Source organism: Diceros bicornis, chromosome 26 (genome assembly GCF_020826845.1).
Source record: "Diceros bicornis minor isolate mBicDic1 chromosome 26, mDicBic1.mat.cur, whole genome shotgun sequence".
In the NCBI taxonomy this organism is placed as follows: Eukaryota; Metazoa; Chordata; class Mammalia; order Perissodactyla; family Rhinocerotidae; genus Diceros; species Diceros bicornis.
In genome coordinates, this window is record NC_080765.1 from 38,701,949 (window position 1) to 38,723,192 (window position 21,244).

At 56.4% G+C, this 21,244-nt stretch overlaps 1 protein-coding gene across 6 annotated transcripts in view; it reads right to left on the reverse strand.

Annotated features, from left to right (window-relative positions):
• Nucleotides 1-1,593: 1,593 nt before the first annotated feature.
• CLEC16A (C-type lectin domain containing 16A) overlaps nucleotides 1,594-21,244 on the reverse strand; it is a 215,440-nt gene continuing 195,789 nt past the window's right edge. For 2 of the 6 annotated variants that reach the window (XM_058570052.1, XM_058570051.1), the window contains exons 22-23: nucleotides 15,540-15,701; nucleotides 1,594-5,426 (exon numbers count right to left, since the gene is read on the reverse strand). In XM_058570052.1, coding sequence (XP_058426035.1) covers nucleotides 5,080-5,426; nucleotides 15,540-15,701 — 509 coding nt within the window. In that variant the 3' untranslated portion in view covers nucleotides 1,594-5,079. The other 4 variants (XM_058570055.1, XM_058570054.1, XM_058570056.1 and 1 more) reach the window with 4 other exon arrangements.

Below are 21,244 nucleotides of genomic sequence, written 5' to 3' on the forward strand. Positions count from 1 at the left end.
GTCTGGCCCCAGCCTCCGCCTCCTGAAGAGAAGCCACACTTCCCTAAGAGCCGAGAGGCAGAGGAGGAGAAAACATCCATGGAGCACCCTCTGCGGCCGCACTGTGCAAACGGCCTTTAGCTGGACACGGTCTCAGGGTCTCACTGACCAGGTAGGCGGCCCGTGGTTCTGGATTGTGGACAAGTGTTCCAGATGATTCCGACACCCATTCACGCCTGGGAACTGCTGCTTCACCTCCTTTCTATCAACAGCCCAGGGACCCTCGGCCCAGGGATCTCAGGCCACACGGACAACACAAAGAGCGCAGGCCTGGGCTTGCGCTCCAGGGCCCTTGGGAAGGTCACTGAGCCCCACGGGGCCTGTTTCCTCATTTGTGCCGAAGCAATGCTGTGCTGCAAGGGGGGGCCCCTTGCAGGCATCTGCCCCTCGCTCCTTGCTCCTGGTACCCCTCTCCAGCCCTCGGCTGGCCCAGAGGGGCTCTGAGACCCTCTGCAAGGAGCCCAGACAGCCGCTTTCCCTGGTTCCGCCTGCCCTGAGGCCTGTCTTCCACGTTCTCCCTGGATATCCTTCCAGCAAGTTCCTTTTTCTAGACTGAAGTCATCCCGATGCGTGAGTGCTCATGTGCCCACAAGGCAGGGCTGCTGTGGGGATGGGTGAGGCTGCAGGCTGGCCCTGGCCCAGAGCCCAGCCCCGAGCTGACCCCAGTGCAGAGTGGGAACCAACCTCAACCCAGGGACCCCAGCACCTTTGCAGCCCCAGGCCTCGTGGGCAGACTTAGGAGGAACTGACCCCGGATAAACCTTGGCCACGTGGGGAAGGGAGCCCCACTGGTGGCCAGTGCGAGGCTGGACACTGCGGGCGAGCCCTGTCCTCAGCAGCAGCCTCCACCTTCTGCTGGCATCGCCTCAACCCTTGGCCCCAGGCTGGGGGTGGGGGGTTGCCCTGTTTATGCTTTGGACTCAGTTTGGGTTTTACCTCAATGCCAGAAGGTCCCAGCTGTTTCCGGGCCAGGTTTAAGCTGGAGGGTCAGCAGGGTCACCAAAAGAACTGGTGAACCCATTTCCAGGGATTTCCAGAGCTCACACTGGGGCATGTCGGTGTGTTCCGGCATGGTGCCCACCCCAGCACGGACTTCACCGACTGTCCTCGGTGGGGAGCCCTTCCCACTTCCCCTGGCCCGGCAGCAACAATGCAGAGGCTCCCTGCGTCCTTGCGTCAAGCCCTGCGCTGGCCCTGTGAGGTGGGGCTCTGACAGCGGATGCCCCCGTCCACAGGTGTGGAACCTGAGGCTCGGATGGAGGACCACCTGCCCCACAGGTGAGGAATGCAGACCACGGACCTGGCTGCACCTGGCTGGGGTTGAGGGCGCTTTCTAACTGGCTGCACCTGAGGCGTTTTCCCAGTCCTGGGTAGGACTGGCCCCACCTCCCTTTCAGAAATTGGGGAATACCTGGCCAGGGTGGGGGCAGAGGGGCCCCCCTCTGCTGCACCCCCCAAGCAGCTGCGACAGGCTGAGGGGTCAGACAGCAGAGACTTCCCTTCTGCAGGGCTGTGGCCTCCCTGCCACAGCACCACAGAGCAGCAGCCACATTCTTGGTAATTCTTTCTCTTTTATTGCCAAGTTCAAATTTACAAGGAAGTTCCAGTTTTCATTTCCACCCTCATGTTCAGTACCCACGAAGCATGAGTCACGCTGGCAAGAGCAGGTACTTCCCTGGAAGGGTCCCGTGGCCCAGAAGCATGAGGTTTCCCAACCCCCGCTCCTCCTGGGACAGGATTACTGACATAGTTTCATAGCTCAGAAGATAAGGAAACCTTACAGTTTATGCCCGGTGTCAACATAACTGCATTAAATATTTCTTATTTATTGCATCTAGAAAAGAAGATGAGAATCCGTTCACTCCGTGCGTCTTTTAACAGTGCATCTTGAGACCTAGAGAAATCTAGCGTATGTCTTCAAAGAGGTGCACGTCTTCACTCACCTGCTGGGTCGCTGTTAAGGCAGGAGTCCAGGTGGGGAGGCTGCCTTCTGCAGAGAGCAGCAAGCGGGATAGGCTGGATGGGGGGGAAAGGGTAGCAGACAGCCTGCTGGTGGCGGGAGGACCCTCCTCCCACCCCTCCCTGGTTGGGGGCATCTGCCCCACATTCTCGCTGTGGCTTTGGGGCTGGCCCCCTGCTCCTCCCGGGGGGGCTCCTGGCCTCACCCCAGCTGGCCTTCGGGAAGAGGTGCCCTTGCTCACTGAAGCTCCCAAACTGGAAAGGACATGTGTTTCTCCACAGCAGATTTCAAAGCCGAGGTTTGGGGGGTTAGGTGGCCAACTCTGCCCCTAACTGGGCAAACCCAGCGGGCCCAATGTGGGCTTTGGGAGGGTGGGCCTGGCCCGTCTCTCTGTAGGGACACGGAGATGGCAGGCTGGATGGCTTTCGGAGGCTGACCCCAGAGATCTGAGTCTAGGACCACGTGTCAGAGGCCATGGCTCCCGCTCCGGGCTCTCCAAGGGTTCCTGGCTCTTCCTCTCCCGGCCCAACCCCAGAGACCTGGTGCTCTGTCTGGACTGGCCTGCCTGGGGGTGCCGCTGCTGTTACGTTGTGTTGCGGGGGGCTCCTGAAGACAGAGCCATGCCCACTGCCACCAAGACGGCCAAGAACTAATGAGGCAGGTCCTTCATCAGAGCCAAGACGGCTGCCCACCTCCTCCAGAACCCAGACCTCCCAGCACAGGACACGTGCCCCTCCTCCTCACCAGCAAGCGGTCTGGGAGCCCCTGCAAAGAAAGTCCCCACCCACACACCTTAAGGCGCCCTGTGAGGCGAGCTGCCCGCAGGCTGTGGGCTCCCCCGGGGAGCCTGGCTGCAGTGATGCTTCGGGACAAACCCTGAGAGCCCATGCCTGCCCGGGAGAGGCCAGCCCTTGGCCAGGGGCACAGGGCAGAAGCTTGGCCTGACTGGCACCTTTCATTCAATGGCCCACGGAGGCTGGGCTGCGTTCAGCTCCCCTGCCTCGGCAGTGCTGCTGCAGGTTCTCCGGACACGCTGGCCCTCTGCCCAAGACCTTCCTCCTGTAGTGCCTGGTGGCCACGAAGCCACTTGGAGCCACTGATTTCAAACGGCCGGCTGATGGTCCCTGGGGAGGGCCTGGGTCCACCCGCACAGGCTTACTCCTCACAGTAATGCCAGCGGGCTGGGAGGTCAGACTCCTTCTCTCATTTCTGCTGCTCCAGAGTCATTTCAAAACCAGAAGTGCCCGGCTCTGGGGCGGGCCCGCTCCTGTATCCAAGCAGCAGATCACGCAGAACACGGCTAGCCGCCCGGGGCGGGGGGCGCCCTGACCCCGACGACATGCCTTTTCTCCCCATGGCTGTCCTCCCCCTTCTTCCGTCCCCCCTGCCTTTCCTTCCTGGGGGGCCTCTGCTGATGGTCACGACTTGTCCCTCCTTGCTGGGGCCCCCAGAATTTCTGCTTAAATGGCCTCCTTTCTGAACTGGGCCTTTTCTCCGTTGAAGCTGGGTGTGCACATCTCCTCGGAGAGCTTCTGATGACCGGAGATACCTGGCACCACTCTGTCTCCTCCAGGGGACCACTGTTTCCTTCGGGAGGCTGACATCTGGCTTCAGTAGATGGTGAGCACTCGGAGCATCTCTGGAGGCCACCCCAATAAGCAGGCCGGCTGACACTGACATTGTGTGTGCTGACATCCTGCTGGACACACATGGAGGAAAGTTGTGGAAGGTCTTAGCACTGATCAGAGAGAGGCGAGGGTCACTTGGCTGTGCCTGGCTAAGTGGAAGGGAACATCGTGGGGGCTTTATTGGATACGTTGGAGAACGGGCCCACACACACCCAGCCCGAATGCAGAAGAAACCGTGCAGTTTTCATTTTAAAAACAAGCTTGCGTCTTTGCAGCAGCCGAGAGGAAGAGCGACAAACCCCGAGCTCCCAGGAGGACTCCACGAGCTCGGACGTTACATCCTCGCAGGTGGGCGGGAGCGGGCTCTCGGGCAGTCCCTGCACACGGGCACGCACACACAGTCGAGGATGGCTGCCGTGGCCTTTGATTTCCATCATGGCCACTGGGGTCAGAGCCTCCATGGTCCCAAATGGTTCTTTCTTAGACAAACAGAGATGGCAATGACTGAAGGTGATGCTGGAAAACTGTCCTGTTTGGTTCTAGCCCAGAGAGATGAGGGATGGGTCCTGAGGAGGAGCTGACTGCACCGTCCTCTTTCATGGAAAGACCATTCAGGTCACCCGAGGCCCCTTGGCTGCCACGGCAGAGAAACTGTTGGCCCTCTCAGCTCGGTGTGTACCTGAGAATACATGTATCTCCCTTATTTTCGTTTAAAAAATAATCTAAACTTTCCAGGAAGGTACTTTATCATTCCACAGGTTTTCAGAGTTAGTGAGTAATAAAGAAAAACCAATCACTTAAGAAAACAGAGAAAGCCAGACCTAGAACTCTAAAACAAAACGCTGGAAAGTTCAAGGGAAAGCGAAAATGAAATCTTCACAGTAATATTACACTTTGAACACGACATCAAACCTTAGGGTTGAGGATTTTCTTTTGGACTTTTTTCTTGTTTAAATAGATGCCTTTTAAATAAAATGCTTTTTATCTGCTGCCAAAAGCAGAAATAAATATCCAAAGGAGATGTTTATCGAAGTTTGCTTTTCTACAAATCTCTACCCAAAGTGACCTTGTCCGCTTCTTCCGTGCACACTGGGGATGGTGGCAGAGGAGCCGTGAGACTGGGGAGGGGCTGGCTGATGAAGGCCGTGGTGCCAGTGAGTCCTGCCACCCCCGGGCCGTCGGGCTCAGAGACCAAGAGCCCAGCCTCCTCCCCGCGGCGGCTGCCTTGGTCATCTGGGTTCGCTGGGGTGTCTCCAGCAGTCCCAGCCTGCTCTCCGAGAGGTGAGGGTCAAACAGGAATTCAAATGGAGCAAAAGAGCGCAGAGACCAGTGGTTGAGACGGTTATTGGGGGCCGTGGAGAACTTCGGATGCTCCTGACGTGTCCTTCAGCCAGCTGCACCGGGTCCCTACCAGCAGGGCCACACGCACAGAGGGAGGGGCCGGGCACTGCCTCAGCACTCGCTGGGGCCCACTGGCTCTGGGAGCGCAGCCTCCTCGCCAAGGGTCACTGTGTCCACTGTGTGCGTTGGGGGGATGCCGGTGAGGGTGCGGAGGCTGTGGGGGTCGACAGGCGGGACGAGGGTCAGCGACTCCACGCTCAGCGTGTCGGCAGTGTCCTCACAGAGCAGGGAGATGGTGGGCTGCTGGGTGGGGATGAGGCTGGGGGACAGGTTGACTGTCTCCACGTCTCCACTCCTGGCCAGGCTCTTGCTGGGCCTGGTGTCTGCTTCCGTTGCGTTGACGATCACCAACTGGTCGGGAAGGTTAGGCTGAGGCTCTTCGGCGGTCATGGGGTCATCTGGGCGGGGGAGAGAAAAGAAAGGTACGCTCAGCTCTGATGTACTCCGCTCACGCTGGCACCCTCTGCGCCTGTCCTGAACAAAAGCCCAGGGGAATCTGGATGGGAGACGGTGGTGCTGGGGGAACAGCTTGTCTCCACTTCCTCCTTCTGGGGACACAGAACTTGGCAGATCCAGTCTTACCCAGGCCTGGGGGAGAATCTGTCAGGGCTGGGGGTTACCCTGACTTGTGATGCAAGGGAAAAACCAGGGGCTTGTGCAAAATCAATGAGTGGATTAGAAGCCCAGTTCCCGGGTGCTGGGAACCGGGCCGGCAAGCTCCACGTGGAAGCGAGTCTTGGACCACCTGTCTGATGATAAATACGGGTTTAGGGAGGAAATGGGCTTGGGTGGGCTCATGACTTGAGGCCATTTCCAGAATCTACATTTACCCAAGAGGGAACTCAAAAAAAAAAATGGAAAAAAAGGAATTCTATGGAAATTTTCAGCTTGCAAAGCCAAAACCAAACCTCCGACCATGGTCTGTCTCCTGCTGCTTCTCTTAGTGCTGAGTTAGCACCCAGAAAGGGGCTGAGATCACGGGGGCCATTCCTGTCCCGAGGTCCCCAAGAGGCCACGGAGAGAACCACGTCAGGAGGACGGCCGGGGAGGCTGCACCCCACGTGGTTATTTTTGGAGTGGCATTTCTTTTTTTGGTGCTTCTCAAAATCCTTGATTAGATTACAGACAAATGGCCTATTTGCTTTCCAATGACGAGTTTGCCTGGACGTAGAAACACCAGCTGTGACTGGGGTTCACTGTGGAAACGTCTCCAGGACTTCACGTGCCAGTATTTTGAAAACAGTGAAGAAGAAGGCTATGGGCATCCTGCTTGGAAAGCAAATTCTTATTTGTCCACATCTGGGGCCGACAAGCTGTCGGCAGAAGGTGCTGACAGCGCCGTGTTTGGCTACGAGTGTGAAAACACTCTGGCAATGATGGTAGACTTTTTTTTGTTTAACATGATTCCATTGAAGTTAGTTGCTGTTTTTTCTTTTAAATTAAGCCAAAACAAAACAGAGCTGCAAACGGAACACAGAGCAAAAAAATGGAAAAGCCAAGAACAAAATAAAACCAAAAGGCATAGAGAATGGGATGAAGGAGAGGAAGTGGGTCCCCATCATGGAAAGAGAGCACGAGCAAGAGACTGTCTCCCAAAGGTCATGTCGGCATTCTTCCCCAAGACCCCGGGCAAGACGAGCTCTCAAAGTCCCAGTTAACTTCTTCATAAGGCCTTTTTTTTTTTTTTTTTGAGAGAAATAAGGCCCAGAGGAAACCACTGCGTGGGGCTTTGGGTCTGTCCTCGCTCTGGGAGGGTGGCAGTGGGGCACCGGCGAGCCCTAGTGGAAAAAGTGACTCGAGGTGTGATCTGAGGCCAGAAATGCTGAGTAAACACTCCACGCGAATTCTGGTTTCTCTGAATTTCAACGAATTTGCTCCATTCAGCAAGGACGCCTCGTGGTGATGGGCGGGTGGTTCATGTTCTGAGCCAGCACAGTGTGCCTGTTGTTCATAGAACATGTGGCTCTCTGGGAGGGGGGCTCACCCGCTCCGTGGCCTCCACCTCGCCTCAGAGGAGCGTGAGCACGTCTCCGAACTTACGTACACATGGATCCACACGTAAGTTTCGCTGCTGACTTGGCAGTTTAGAAATGACTCATGCTTCAAATGGCACTTCTGTGCCATCTGGAGACGGGGCTGCAAGACATTTCCTTCGCGTTTTCTCAAAACTAAGAGTTCCCTCTTCGCTCAAGGCTGCATTTGCATGCAGATATTCCAAAAACATTCCAAAAAGCTGGCACACCTCCTTCCCTGATCCCTAGTGGGGTCTTTGGAGATGAAAACAATTGAAGACATGGGAAAGTTGCCATCAAATATGTTAAAAAGCAAACATACCAGCAAACAATACCACACACACAAACTGGTTTCTTCTTTAGGAAAAGAACCATCAATTTTATTAAAAGGGTCATTTTTTTCCCTTAAAAATAGTCTCTATTTTATTTTTTAGGGGAAGACATAACCTCCTTTTGCCCATCACCCACAACACTGTCTTACTTTTTTTTAAAATTAAGAACTGCTTCCTGAATGTGATCTACAAATTTATCCATTCAACACGGGGGAAAAAAAAGGAGAACTCCGCCAGGTTTTCACCGGGGGAAAATTACCCAGCGAGGACACATTTTTGGTCAAGTGTCAAGCGGCAAAGGTTACTGCTGAGCCTCTGGCTTCCCTTGCCTGCTGGTGTTTTTCAGCTCTAAGGCCACAAGCTGGGGCTTGGCCCAGGAAATGAGGGATTTGGAGAACACTCTGGCTTTCTGGCCAGAGGCTGGGGAGATGAGTGGAGGCTGGAGGGGGAAATCCTGGACATCCAGGTCTCCGTGGCTCTGCCCTGAGCTGACACAGAGGCAGCGGCCCCCACGTCCCTAGCTGGCACCCTCAGAGGCTGATCTGTGGGTTGGGGCAGGGGCTTGGCTGAACCTGGTGAGTGAGCGACAGTTTCTAGAAAAAACGTGGATTTGGCGTGCTCAGGCTGGGAGAGGCGGGACTGAGTGACGTGACACAGGGAAGAAAAGGACAGCGCAGCACAGCAAGTCGCAGGGCAAAAGCGCAGAGGAAACAGCTTGTAAACGCAAAAGAAGGCAAACGGCTCCTGACTGGCAAGTGCACCCACCGGGCGGCAGGACGCGCGTGGGAAACCCTAAAAGAAGCGTCGCTGGAGAAGGCAGCAGCGGCAGGCCCACACAGCGTGCGGCCGCGGGTCAGCGGCCCACAGACCGACCTCGTGGCTATCTGGAGCACTCAGCGTAAGAAGGGGACCTGAAGGAGTCACATCCTTCGGTGTGTCGATAAGTGAAACTACTTTTTGGCCTCTGGCTGAACAGTGACCGAATCTACCACTCACCTTTGAGCAAGGCCAGGGGTAAAAGGGAAAAGAAAATAAGAAACGAGTTAACTTCTTGGTTGGCTTTTTGCAAATTCTACTGCCCAACCCTTGTGGCCTAAACTGGGGGGCTCTGCAGGGGCTAGGCTGGAGAAGCCCCTCTAGCTCAGGGCCTGCACCCCATGGTAGTTCCAGGGGAAGGACAGCGCTTCCAGGCTGCCCGAGTCTGGCGCGGAAGAACTGACACGAGGGTAGAGGGTCAGGGGGATTCGGTCCTCAGATGGGAAGAGGCCAGAAAGGGGATGGGAGAGCAGGCTTTGGGGAAGCTGGGGAGGTGCCAACTTGGAGAGCGGCTCTGGGTGGGCAGCGCAGGCTCCCTGTGCCCACGGCCCGCGTCCCGGGAGGCCCAACTTGCTGTGCAGAGCCTGCTGACTGCGGGAATGCAGCGTGGAGGGGCGGTGTGGCCATGGAGGCTAATGGCGGAGACCTGCCTGAATTGACTGTGCGAGAGACGCCGTGACAGCTGCCGTTCGAAGCACTAAACCCAGTGGCCGCCGTGACTGTCGGCCTCCGACAGGCTGAACACTCGCCGGCGTCCTTTCCTGCCACTCCTGACTAGAGGGAAACACAGCGACAGATCATAGAAAGCCTTTAACAATGGTACAGAGAAAGGTGACACGGAGAGGCGACACAGCAGCGACGGACACTAAGCATCGATGAGAGCGCGAGGGGAGCGGGGAACCGTGACAGCTGGGGCTTGGGGTACAGGCCCTCATGCAGGTGAGATACCCCCACTCCACGCCCCAGGACAATGCAGGGTCGGGACAGCTAAGAACCACATCGTTTGCTCGTGGGACTCAGTTGGGGTAAAGGCAGCGAAGGTTCCATCCTGTCGGAAAGGAGAGATTTGGCGTCATCAGCAACATCTGGTCTCGGTGAGGAACCTCAGGGGCAGAAGAACAAAGTTGTCTGTCGGTTTTAGATGCGAACCAGCAATGACGATGAGAACCCTGCATCCCCGGGACCATCTGAGGAGGGAAGGGTGTGTGGTTGGAGGGTTGGAGCCAAACCAGCCAATGACACAAGCAGATTTCTGACCCCAACTGACAAGGCTGATGGGGCTCAGTGTCACCACGCTAAAGCCAGCAGCACGGCTCTGCAAGGTCTGGGTTCTGGAAGACCCCTCCCCAGCCACAAGGCAACGCTCTCCAGGCAATGCTCTGGGCATCCGCACCTCTGAAGACCAAGACTGAACCACAGGAGGAAGATCTGAGACCAGGTGCCCAGCAGCCAAGGGGTGGATTCTAATCGGCTGAAACAGAAGGGTTAGGAGCATCTCACTGGGAAGGAAGGAACCACAATCCCTGAGACAAACTCGGGATTAGAGCAAAGCTTAAAATTCATGCCACAGAACACAAGAAGGTGAATGTACCTAATGCCACTGAACTATAGGCTTAAATATGGTTAAAATGGTACCTTTTATGTTATGTACATTTAACTACAATAAAGAAAAAGTAACGCCACGGAGAAAGCTGCGGAGAAAAGGTAACACATCCTACTGGGGGTTTCTGTCCTTAAAAGTCCCACTCACGGTGGTGACTGAGCTCAGTGCCATGCGGGTCAGTCTCGGGCTGTCCAGCTTGCAGTGGCCACATGGAGCCATGTGCAGGGGTGAAGGTTGTACGTTCAGACAACTGGCTCAGGGAGTGGGTGAGGACGGGGAGGGAGGCCCAGCAGAGCACAGCCCTGGCCCTGTCAGGCTCCCAATCCTGGGCCACCAGGAGCCAAACTCGTCCTTCTGTCTATAAACCCTCGGGGAAGAGTCCGAGTGGCCACGACCCATAATTCCATGGCCTGGGAAGTGGGCAGTGGAAAGGGCAGGCTGGCCTTCACTCTGACTTCATTTTTTAACACATGATTTTTCGTCCTGCTCCTCAGAGCAGCTGCCCCAGAACACGTGTGAAACGTGCAGGCGTGGACGGAGGCCGGAGGCACAGGAGGCTGTTTAAGGAACTCGGTGTGGGTCACCGAGCTCTCATCTGAGGAGACGCTCTTCTTACCAGAATCCCATGTAGAGCGTGTGTGTGAGCGTGTGAGTGTGTGTGGGAGCGTGAGTGTGCACTTGCGTGTGTGCGTGACTGTGTGTGTGCACCCACAGGCGTTAACCCAGAAAATACTTCTAAAGAATTCCTACCGGTCTTACGCTTGGTTCCAAAATTGGGTCTATTTTCTCTTTCCTGCCATAAGTTTTCTGCAGTTTCAGCTTCTCAAAACCATAAAATGTTTCAGGAAAAAAAAATGCTGATTCCAACCCTGTAATTTTCTCACTGGGAATGAGCCGAGGCCTTGCAGGCCAGCGGTGCTGGACGAGTGGGCGACAAGATGCCGGGTTCCGGATGCTTCCACAGCACAGGGTGCCCCAGCTCGCCCCAGAAAGACGTGAGCATCTCCAAGCACTCTCTGTAGAGGACAGTGTGGACAGGCGGACTCACACGTCAGTGTTAAACCGAACAGTAACATGCCCTGGGCTCAGCTTTAACAGGTAAATAACCGACAATGAAAATGAAATCCCCTTGCTCCCCACTCTTCTGGTTGGTTCCTTTGGTTACCAGGGAATTCAGTTTTGACCTTTCCTTCTGTCTGGGGCTTCTCTTGGCCCCGATCTGAGGGCCAGCACTTGCTAAAAAGCCACTCACAAGCGCCCACAATTTGTCTCTGGTGCAGAGACTCAGGAGCAGATGCTCCTCTGCTTCTCTGGGCAGCTGGCAAACCGGAGACCCCTCTGGGCGGAGTCCCTTCCCCCTGCCATGAGGGGCCCTCTGCCAGGGCTGGGCACAGGCCTCGTCCTAGTGGGCATGGGGACTGTTTATCAAAAACAGACCGCCCCCCAGTCTGTATTTGGAAGGGCAGAACTCATAGGCAGACCCCAGGGAGATGAGAAAAGAAACCCAACTCGTCTCCTGCCAGATTCTGGCCTGGCCTCGGTGGACTTGTGTGAGAACCACAGGCTGCCTTCCTCACGGACCCCAGGCCTTGTTAACCCCTCATCCTTTGGCTTTCATCTCCAGTGATGCCTCCTCTGGGAGCCTTCCGGCCCCTCCTGCAGCTGTTCTGTGCTGTCGGAGCCCCCTGCACGTTTCCTTCATCGTTGTCTGTAACTGGGCGCTTATGTGTGTGGTTACCTGATGGACCTCGGCCTCCCCTACTGGCCTGTGCATTCCACCCTTTACTACCTTCTGTCCCCAGTGCCTGCACACAGGAGGGACTCAACAGAAACCTGTTTGTTTAGAAAAGTTAATACGGGGGGTGGGGTACCAAGGTCGAGGCAGATAAGATGCAGAGATGACCTGCTAAGGGGCTGAGACATCAGGTGAGGGGCTGGGCCGGTGGAGGGCCACGCTCAGAGGGACCCTACTGAGATCAGGTCTGACACCCACAAAACCTGAGTTGCTCAGACTGAAGGCCCCATGGGAAGCTGAGAAAATCTGTATTTGGGGTAAACAAGGAAACTTAAGGTCGGCTGGGCTGGACAGAGCAGGGAGGCAGAACACAGAGCCGAGCATCAGGACAGTGTCACGCCCACATCAGGGGATGAACCCACGTGGGCTGGGGTCCACCTAGCTGTTGATTTTGGGGGACCACGAGGTTTCCCCCCAGGGGTGCCGCAGAGCCCCGCCTTTGCTGGCTGGGTCTGCACAGTCACCCAGGCCTCTGTGAACGGGCTGTGGCTTTTCACTTGGGCTCTAGAACAACCATGTGCGTTAGAAGGATAGACACGTGCACTTTATGGGCTGCCCCCAACCGGGATCTAAACCCCAGGAACGGGTCTGACACCCCTTCTTGGAACATGAGACAGACCTAGGAACCGCATCGATATTCCACTGGGTTATTTCAGAAGGTGGAGCACGGGAGTTTTGGGGTTGCCAAGGCTAAGGGTCATGTCCGGGCTCCCCTCTTACTAGCAGCAGCATCTTGGCCAAGCTGCGTGACCTTTATGAGCCCGTGTTTTCAACTGTACAATGTAAGGTGGATGTGGCGGGATTCAACGAAAGGGTGTCTGTAAATGAGCACGGTGCCTGGCACACGGGGGGCTTGGTTTTGGGAGGAGCGGCTCCTGGGACGCCATGCAACGGGTACACACTGAGAAGGCTGTGTGGTGGGTGCCTGTGCCATATCAACTGCTAAAATAGAGGGCCACCCCTGGCTTTTACGGATAACCTTGTACAATTCCAGGTTTCAAAACCCTGGAGTGGAGACATGGAAACTGGGCCTGTCTCACCATCTGGTGGATGGCATCTCTCGTGTGCTTTCCCAGCCAAACACCTGACTGTGCAAAGTGGGGTTTCAAGAGCAAAGAAGCCACAAGAGTTTGCTAATTCCAGCTGCAAAGGGGCTGGCAGCTGCTTTCCACACTGGGAACTTCCTGGACTCAGGCTCTGGAAACACAGGGCTGGGAATGCTTCTCATTCAGCACTGCACCCTCAAAACCACTTTGGAGGCAAGTGGTCCCTCAGCTGGGCTGCAGCTGTTTTCTGCCGTCCAGGCTGGGTGGGCTGTGGGGAGAGGCGCAGGCCCCTTCCGCGTCTGGCTGGCCCTCAAGGATGCCGCCTCTGGCAGGTTGCGGCTGGGCCCCGTGGCGGGAAGCCTGGTGAGCAGGCAGCACAGGGTCAGCCTTTCCAAATCAGAAGCCTGAAGGCTGGGCCGCCACTCCAGGCTGACGTCAAACCATGAAACTGGCAGAAGGGCCCCAATCCCAACAAAAACTGCCTGCCTTCTTCACTCCTTGGCTTCCTGTCCAGCACGGCGCAGCAGGATAGCAGGCAGATGCTGCAACCATTTGGGTAGACCTGCCCCTACAGGGAACATGGAAATCCCACGTGCTCTTCTCTGCATGGACCCGGGAGACTGAAGGCTGGCCTGGAAGTTTGGCATCCAGAGGCCAGGGAATGGTGGTTCTCCCTCGACCTGCCGCCCCAGCTCGTGGGCCTGGGGACAGAGCTCCTGTGGCCGGGCACCTGTGACAGGTTAGAGCTTCTAGGCTCCGAGGCTCCCCCCTCCAGGGATCAACAGCTGGGCCCTCGTTAAGAGAGAAGCACAAGCTGCCCGCCAGGCCAGCACTTCATCAGGAGGTGAGTTATTTCAGCGTCGCAGAGATTCGGGCAGGCAGGCTGGGCTTCAGGCTTTCACTGTCAGGCACCATAAAAAATGGGGACTGGCACGCTTGCCTCCGCAGGCCTGCCAGGGCTGCACCGAAGGGGAGCAGACACCCGGGAGGGTCTGCCCATCACTTATTGACTGGAACTGCCTGGCTACCCAACAGCCAGGCTAAAAGCCCCTGCGTTTCTGAGACAAGAATACATGTCGTGTGCACCATGCAGGAGATCGTGGGGGTAGGGACGGAGGGTCTGAGAGAGGCCAAGAGAAAAGACACGAGCACCCGGCAGACCCCGAGCCTCTGGGGGAAAGTGCAGAGCCGAGGCCCCGGGGCCACGCTCAGGTGGGCATCTGCATACGCACGCCCGGTTCTGATAATGTGGGTCTCTGCTGATTTCAGTTTTAGGAGAACAAGTGTATGGCTCATTTGTCCATTTAGCTGTTGGCTGTGCTTCCCTAAAAATGAAAAAAAGGCGTACATAGCTACACCTGGAAGAGACCTTTCACCCAAAATGCAATTGTAAGTATACGTGTGTTTGGGCACACACAACAACACAGACAGAAATGTGCACAGGCAGGCAGCATGTGAGTGTACACACGAGCACACAAACACACAACCCTGCACTTCAGCCCTCAGAGCCAGCATGAGCCCAGCCTTCAGCGGGGGCTGCAGGCTGTTCTCGGCTTCTGGAGAAAGCTCCGTCTGGGTTTCCCAGCTACGAGCCTGGCAACGGCACAGCACCTGCTCGGCTATGCAGCCAACCTTAAACGGGGCCCAGAAGTAGCTCAGAAAGGGCAGTCGAGCCCCCCAACCCCGGGCCGGGAGACGAGCAGGTGTCGTGTGGAAGAGGGTCTAAGTGAGGTGGCTTCGGGTGACCCTGCTGCCGGCGCCTCAGGAATGCCAACAGGAGATGGAAGTAATGGATGCTCGTGGAGGAGGGAGGGCGTGCAGGCGGGCTGAGGGGGCCTCAGCCACAGGCATGGAGACTGGGCTGGTTAGCCCTTTGCTGGGGAACGCAGAAGCTGAAAACCTGAGAGAGGTGGGGGCACCCAAGGAAACCTCCACCTCCAGCCCTGCAGGGACGGTGGCCAGTGGCACTCCATCTCCCTGGCACCACGGTGGCTCATGCCCTGGCACATCGCTTCCGTCACGACCCATCAATCTAGGACTTAACAAGAGTTTGGTCAGGTGCCCCTGAAATATGATGGGCGAGGGCTCTGGATGGGACCTTGTAGGAACAGCAAAGGAGACCGAGGGTCCCCAAATGGGGGTGAAGACCAGGGTCACCGGGGCCCTCCAGACCCATGGGGTCATGCCACACTCTCAAGGCCACTGCGCCGTTCCTGCTCGGGCCCTGCTCCTCTGGCTGCATTTTGGGGCCGTGTTGTTCAGGAAATAAGCCTGGTGTCTTTACTCCCGGGGTCTCATGCAGCGCAGTGAGGGGCTCACGGCAGCTGAGAACACGGGGGACCTGCTCACACGTCTCATTCCAGGCTCCCTGCTCACGGGTTCTCTCTGTGCCATGTTTGCACTTGTGCAAGTTACAGGAGGGCAAGACGCGACTCGAGCACATCCTGACAGACTCTCAAAAGGGCGGCAAGATGAGCCCCTGGTCACAGACGACTGGACTGCACCAAACATTTAAAGAGGAAACTGGTATGCTATGGAGGAAAAAAAAATGAGCAGAGACATGATTTTCTTGCAGGGCTTCAAACAACCACGTCTGGAGACCCCTCTTCGTGACACCTAAGACTGGAGTGATGGTGGGGTGGATTTAGGCTCAGCCCACCTGCCGTCCATCCCCTCCGGCTCTGCAGTCAGGGAAGGCCTTTCAGAGGCCAGCCTGCAAAAGGAGGGAGTGCTTCTCTGCTGGGAGCCAAACCAGCCGGACCCTGGGCGATATCCTGTTAGACGCAGAACCCCCAACAGGCAACGCCCCCAAACACAGTGGCTAGGAGTGCTGGGTGTCGGCAGTCTCGGCGTCGAGGGATCACAGGGCTCCCCAAAGCACCCTGCACCGTGTCACTCAGCCAATACCTGACGGGCTTTGGGCGGCGGAGGGGGTGGACGATGAGCTGGTGCCTCCCGAGTCGCAGTGGCTGGTACTCCCGCTGCCGCTGGGGCTCCCGCTGGCAGACGGCGACGGCGAAGACAGGGACGGTGAGCTGTGCTGGTTTATGCACTGGGCCACGGCGAAGCCTGCGAGACAGGGCGGTGACGTGACCAAGGAGGAGGAAACAAGCCAGCCTGGCAGGAGGGGGTGCTGCCATGCCCACCGTGTGGGACCCTGGGGGGTAAGCCCTCCCCTCAAAGATGGGGCTGGGGGCCTGAACATAAAGGCTTCGCTGACCAACCCAAACCCAGCTCCTTGCAAATCTGGGTCTGCTCCCTGGAATGAGCTGACCTCGCCAGTCATGGACTGACCTGGATGCACTTCGAAGCTGTTTCAAGGAAAAGGGTGCAGCCAGCCACAGAGCCCAGGGCAGGCCCGTGGCCGTAAATCTGAGTGCCTGATGCTGGCTCAGCAGTGCGCAGGCTGTGCCCTTGAGGGGGACACGCAGCCTCGGGCCTTCAGAGGTGTCTTGGCAAAGTTCACACAGGGATGTGGGACATACAGCAAAATCTCAGGGCCTTTGCTAACGTGCCCGAGTACTGCCAAAGGCATGGTGGGAGGGGAGAGCCCTCAAGACTCTCTCTGCCCGAGAATTCGCTCTGCCCTGGCGGGTCTGGCAAGTTTGGCACAGGAGGAAGGAGAGCTCTGGCGAGAAGCTACCGATTCCAGAGTTCCACGTGGTCCGCAGAGCAACTCCGGGTTTGGGGATGGGGACCCCGGCACGGGGGAGTGGACGAGCCCCACGGCTGGAGACACCCAGACCTGGGCAAACTCTGTCTCACCACGTAGATGCACTGGAGCACGCGCCCAGGGTCGTTTCCCAACCGCTAGCTGGGGGTGTCATGGCCAACTTCTCATCACCCATGCGGTGGGCACACTGTGAGAGAATGTCCATTGGGCCTCTGCACAGGGTGTGGCAGGTGGGAGACGGATGTGTGCTTTACCATGAAGGGGCCCTCAGAACGAGCCCGCCCGGAGCCCCGCATCCAGTGGATAGGCGCTTTCTGCACACCGTGACTTCTGCTCTTTTCTCAGTCTGCTTTTCTAAAGGGCCAAGGCTTCTGACTTTATGCATTAAACACACGAAGGCTCACATGGAACAACGGTAAAGTGCTCTGGGCACCTGCTGCTCTGCCCCATAGTTCAGAAGCAGCACTAAGTTGGGCGGGGACAGGGGGCAAGTGTTCCTTCCAGCTGAGAGTGGAGACTCCAACCCTTCAACTGAGATAGGCAGGAAGCTAGATATGAGCTGGGAGCAAGGTCACTCCACCAGGCACAGCGTCCTAATTACCGGGCAGTGGCTCTTCAGACGTGCAGGACTCCCCCCAACCCTGACCGAGAGTAGCCCCAAGCCTCATCATACCCTCATCTGCAATGTGGTTTTGACCCTCCCTGTGGGGGATCACCACCATGACAGTTCCGGAAATGTCTATGTAAGGAAAACTCTCTCCCTCCCGCGGTGGGGGTGGAGACAATGCCCCAACTGGCACATGTTCCAAGCCGCTCACTGGCCCCGTGGACCCAACCTTCCAAAATCACTGACCACCACAATTTTGGCGCAGTTGCTCCCCTCGAGCCTGCCCGCCCCTCCCCTTGGGGTGTACTTTTGCTTTGCTGATAAATCCTCCCCTGTTAAAACTTCCACTGTGTGTCCGCTCTCACATTCTTCTGTGTCTGTGGCCCAAGAACCTGGGACTCCACCACACTGATCCGACCGGTGCCGGTAACACAACCACATCAGACCTCTCTGCCCACTCAGCGCACTTGCCCCAGCCAGCCCCAACCTCATTCACGCCACCGGCACTGCCTGAACCTGGTGGTCCAGCCCCCACTGACACTTCTTGCAGAAGGTTCTCCAGGCCCCGACCTTGCCCTTCTCACATCTCAGGAAGGCGGCAGGGTGTCGAGCAGGGGTCGGCAAACTACGGCCTGCTGACTGTTTGGTAAATAAAGTTTTACTGGAACACAGCCACAGTCCTTTGCTTACATACCGTCTGGGCTGCTTTCGAGCTACGTCTGTGGTGCTGAGGAGCTGCCACAGAGGCTGTGTGGCCAGCGAAGCCTGAGATATTTTATTCTCTGGCCCTCAACAGAAACAGTGTGCAGAGCCTGGCAGAGGATGGAGCAAGGCTCTGGGATCAGGAAAGCCTGGTCTCTGCACTCCCCTGAGCCTCCCTCCCTTCACCCACCGGTGGGTGCGCACAGGGTCTGGCTGGGGGCGGGGGCATGCAAGGGGACCTGCTGCTGTCCCCGCTTAGGACTTAGTGGGACCCCAAACCTGGCCACTGCGGAGGGGCTATTTCGTACTAATGTTTGGGTGAAGTTCCTTTGTCTAAGGATCAGCTCCTTAACAGCCGCGTCTCCATTTATACCCCCGGCCAGGCCCTCCTGGTCTCAGGCAGTGTGATGCACGAGGACGTGACGCCTGGTGGGAGCACGGCAGGGAACTTCGCCAGCTTCTCTTTCGTAGAGGATGGGACTCCCAGACCCCGCCTCCCCCGTTTGCCAAGAGCACACCAGGATTACCGCGTTGGGGTTCTCAGGAAGAGGCTTTATGTGGTATACCGTGTGTGGCGAAGGGGCCCTCGGATTAACCACGGCAAACGTGGAGGCAGAGCCAACACCAGGCAGGAAGACTCCCAGGGGCCATCCGCCACAGCCCCGCAGAACCCGCTTTACAGCTGCCTCACCACTTCAAGTGGTAACCTCCAGTTCACAAGCTGCTCACTTGCCTCGAAAACAAATCACCCCTTAGCCAACCAAAATGTCAAGATGGCTTTTCCCAACTGCTTATTTATCAGAGCCATAAACAGAGGGGCCGGCGAGCGTGGTAACAGAGCTGGGAGGAAGCCTTTTATGCTCCCGACAAAACACCCCAGGCGGAACGGATGGATGATGTGGCTGTCACCAAGGTGGTCACCCGCCCCTCCCTAAGACACGTGTCTTCTCTCTCACGCTCTTTAAAGCCCTGGTTTATTATTGTAAGACACCCGGGTGGGGTAGCAGATGAGATGCTGCAACTGCTGTCAGGATTCTAAAGCTCCTTCATTTTGGGAATGGATTAGGGGTTGAGCCACAGACTGTGCATCTTTTGCATAAATTACGCAATAAATACTGCATACCTTCTGCACTCATTGAGAGTTAAACAGAAGAAAGAAAATCACCAATTACCTCTGAAACCACCCGTTCGCAGGGTCTGTCAGAGCAGAGGCAGCTGAAAACATCTTTCCCTCGCCTGCTGCGTCTCAAGATCCACCTCCCGTCTTTCCCCGCCTTTCTCCGCTCCTCTCCCCTCCCCCACGGCACTGGGGAGCCAGACAGGCTGGGCGATGTTGTTTTGTTTTTGCTGGGTGCCCAGACTTCCCCTGCAATTTCGAGGGCTCCGACCCAAATGGAGGTGGCGACCACTGTGAGAGTCAGTCTGACAGGTCCGAGAGTCAGGCAGGCTCTGGAGAGAACTCAGGACAGGCGCCTGCGGCCAGGGTGCCTGCCCTGTTCTCGCTTCACCCCCACGGGACTGTTCTTGATGAACTAACTTTGGCGGAGGTGCCACGGGGCTTTCTGGGCGCGAGTCAAACACTCATGGACTGCCAAGTACTTGCAGACACGCCAGGGATCATGGGACAATGGCACAGGCGTAGCGGCCTCCCTGAGATCTCCCGCAGATAAAATTCCTGGCTCTCCCTGCGTATGTCTCAAGAACAGCCTGCGAAATGTGTATCAAAGGCCGGCCGGAGTTTCAGACCATCTGACCGATTCCACACCTAGAAATTTATGCCGGGGAAGGCACTGTGGGTCGATCCACATGGCGAACTACGTGGATGTTCAAAGCGCTGGTGTGGGTGACAGGGAGCTGAAGACCATCGAGATATCCAACAATCAGGGAAAGGCCAAGTGAATTCTAATACGTCTAGATGGTCAAATTCTCTGCTGCTGTTAAAAATGGTGGTATAAAAGATTAAGTGTGGAGGGAAATGCTCCAGACAGAGTAAATTAAAAAAGGTTAGAAAAAGCATGTCCCATATGTTCCCACTGTTGTAAAAAAAAAAAAAAAAAAAAAAATTCAGGCTCTGCCTCCCTCGTGGAGCAGAGCAAACATGCTGGAGGGACCAAAGCTGAAGTCTCAGAAGAACCAGGTGATTTTATCATGGTGAGTTTCAGGTTTTTTTTTGGTGCTCGTCTGAATTTTCCAGGATGCCTACTACAAATATTATTTTAAACCAGAAAAAAAGGCAGGATGGAGGAAGGACACAAGGTATGTGGGAGCTGGACAGGCTGAAGCTCCCAGGTCCCTAAGACGCCGCCAGGATCTGCCCTGACCTCCGAGGCTCTCCCCCAGACGTGACAAGAACCTCCCACAGCTGGGGCCAGGCAGCTGCTCTAGCAGCACGCGGGCCTGCGCCCACGGTGAAACGCGTCCCCTGCTTTCCAGGAGCCCCAGGCTCACAGGGCCCGGCAGGGTCTTCCCGCTGCCCTCTGGCCCCATTCTGCCAGTTATTCTGGGAAGATGAGCTCGCCAGTAACTCTCTGGCATTTGTCAAGTGCAAAAAGACCACAAAAGGTCAGCCTTCTATTTTAGGCCTACTGATAGAGGGAGCACCGAGCTGGGAGTCAGAGCCCCCAGTCTGAGCCCAAGCTCTGCCCAAAAGGTTCTGTGACCTTGGACAACCCCCTCTCCTCTACGGGCCTCCACGTCTCTGTGTGAAAAACGAGACAGTGAGTGAGGATCTCTTGGCTTACATGGTCAATAGTTTTCTTTCACTATAAATCTGAATTTGATTTGAACCCTATGACCTTTTTGGGAGGTGGGCAAGCAGAAGACACTGAAAACACACAGTGAATATACTTTGCCCACGCCCTTCTCTTTGGATGAAACACCCACCCAGGCTCTCCCCGCGGAGGAGCAGGCTGCTATGTGAATCGGGATCCTGAGCAGGCCGACAGCAGCCCAGGCTTGCAGCAGAGTTTTGCTTTGCTCACATCATGTCTGTTTGTTTCAGGTACCACCATTTGCACTGTGAGATTTTACATACAAATCGGACCCGGTTCCTTCCCCTCCCCACCTGGACTGGCCTGGCGCTGGTGGGCACTTCGGTTGTGAATCTCTGCTATTTATCCTCAGATTCTTGGTCAAATCCACAGGACTCAGGGACGTTCCAGCCCCCAGAGACCTTTCACGTCACCTCCCTCCTCAAACCCTACCCCACAGAATGACTGGGGGGCCTCTTGAGATGGGGCTGCCCGCCTCTGGCAGCCCAGGCAGGTCCTCAGACCACAGCACAAGACCCACTTGCTCTCTGCCCCGGCTGGGCTGCTGCCTTGGTCTGGAATTCCCTTTTGGCTCTTTTACATCTTCACAAATCCCCTCCCCACCCTTTGAGGCCACGCAGCTCAGGGCCAGCTTGGGCAAGAGTTTCCGCAGCCGGCGGGGTTAACTATTCTCTCCCTTGTGCTCCCGCAGCCTGCCTTGTCTATCTTTGGGGCCTTGCCAGCTGTATAGGAGTTGGACTTCCCAAGTAGGGCATAAGAAACTTGAATGCAAAGATGCTGTGCTATTTTGTGCCATGACTATCATTACTTTAGCAGCCAGTACCTGGAATCCTCTGGGGTTAAGAGGGTTTTGGACAGT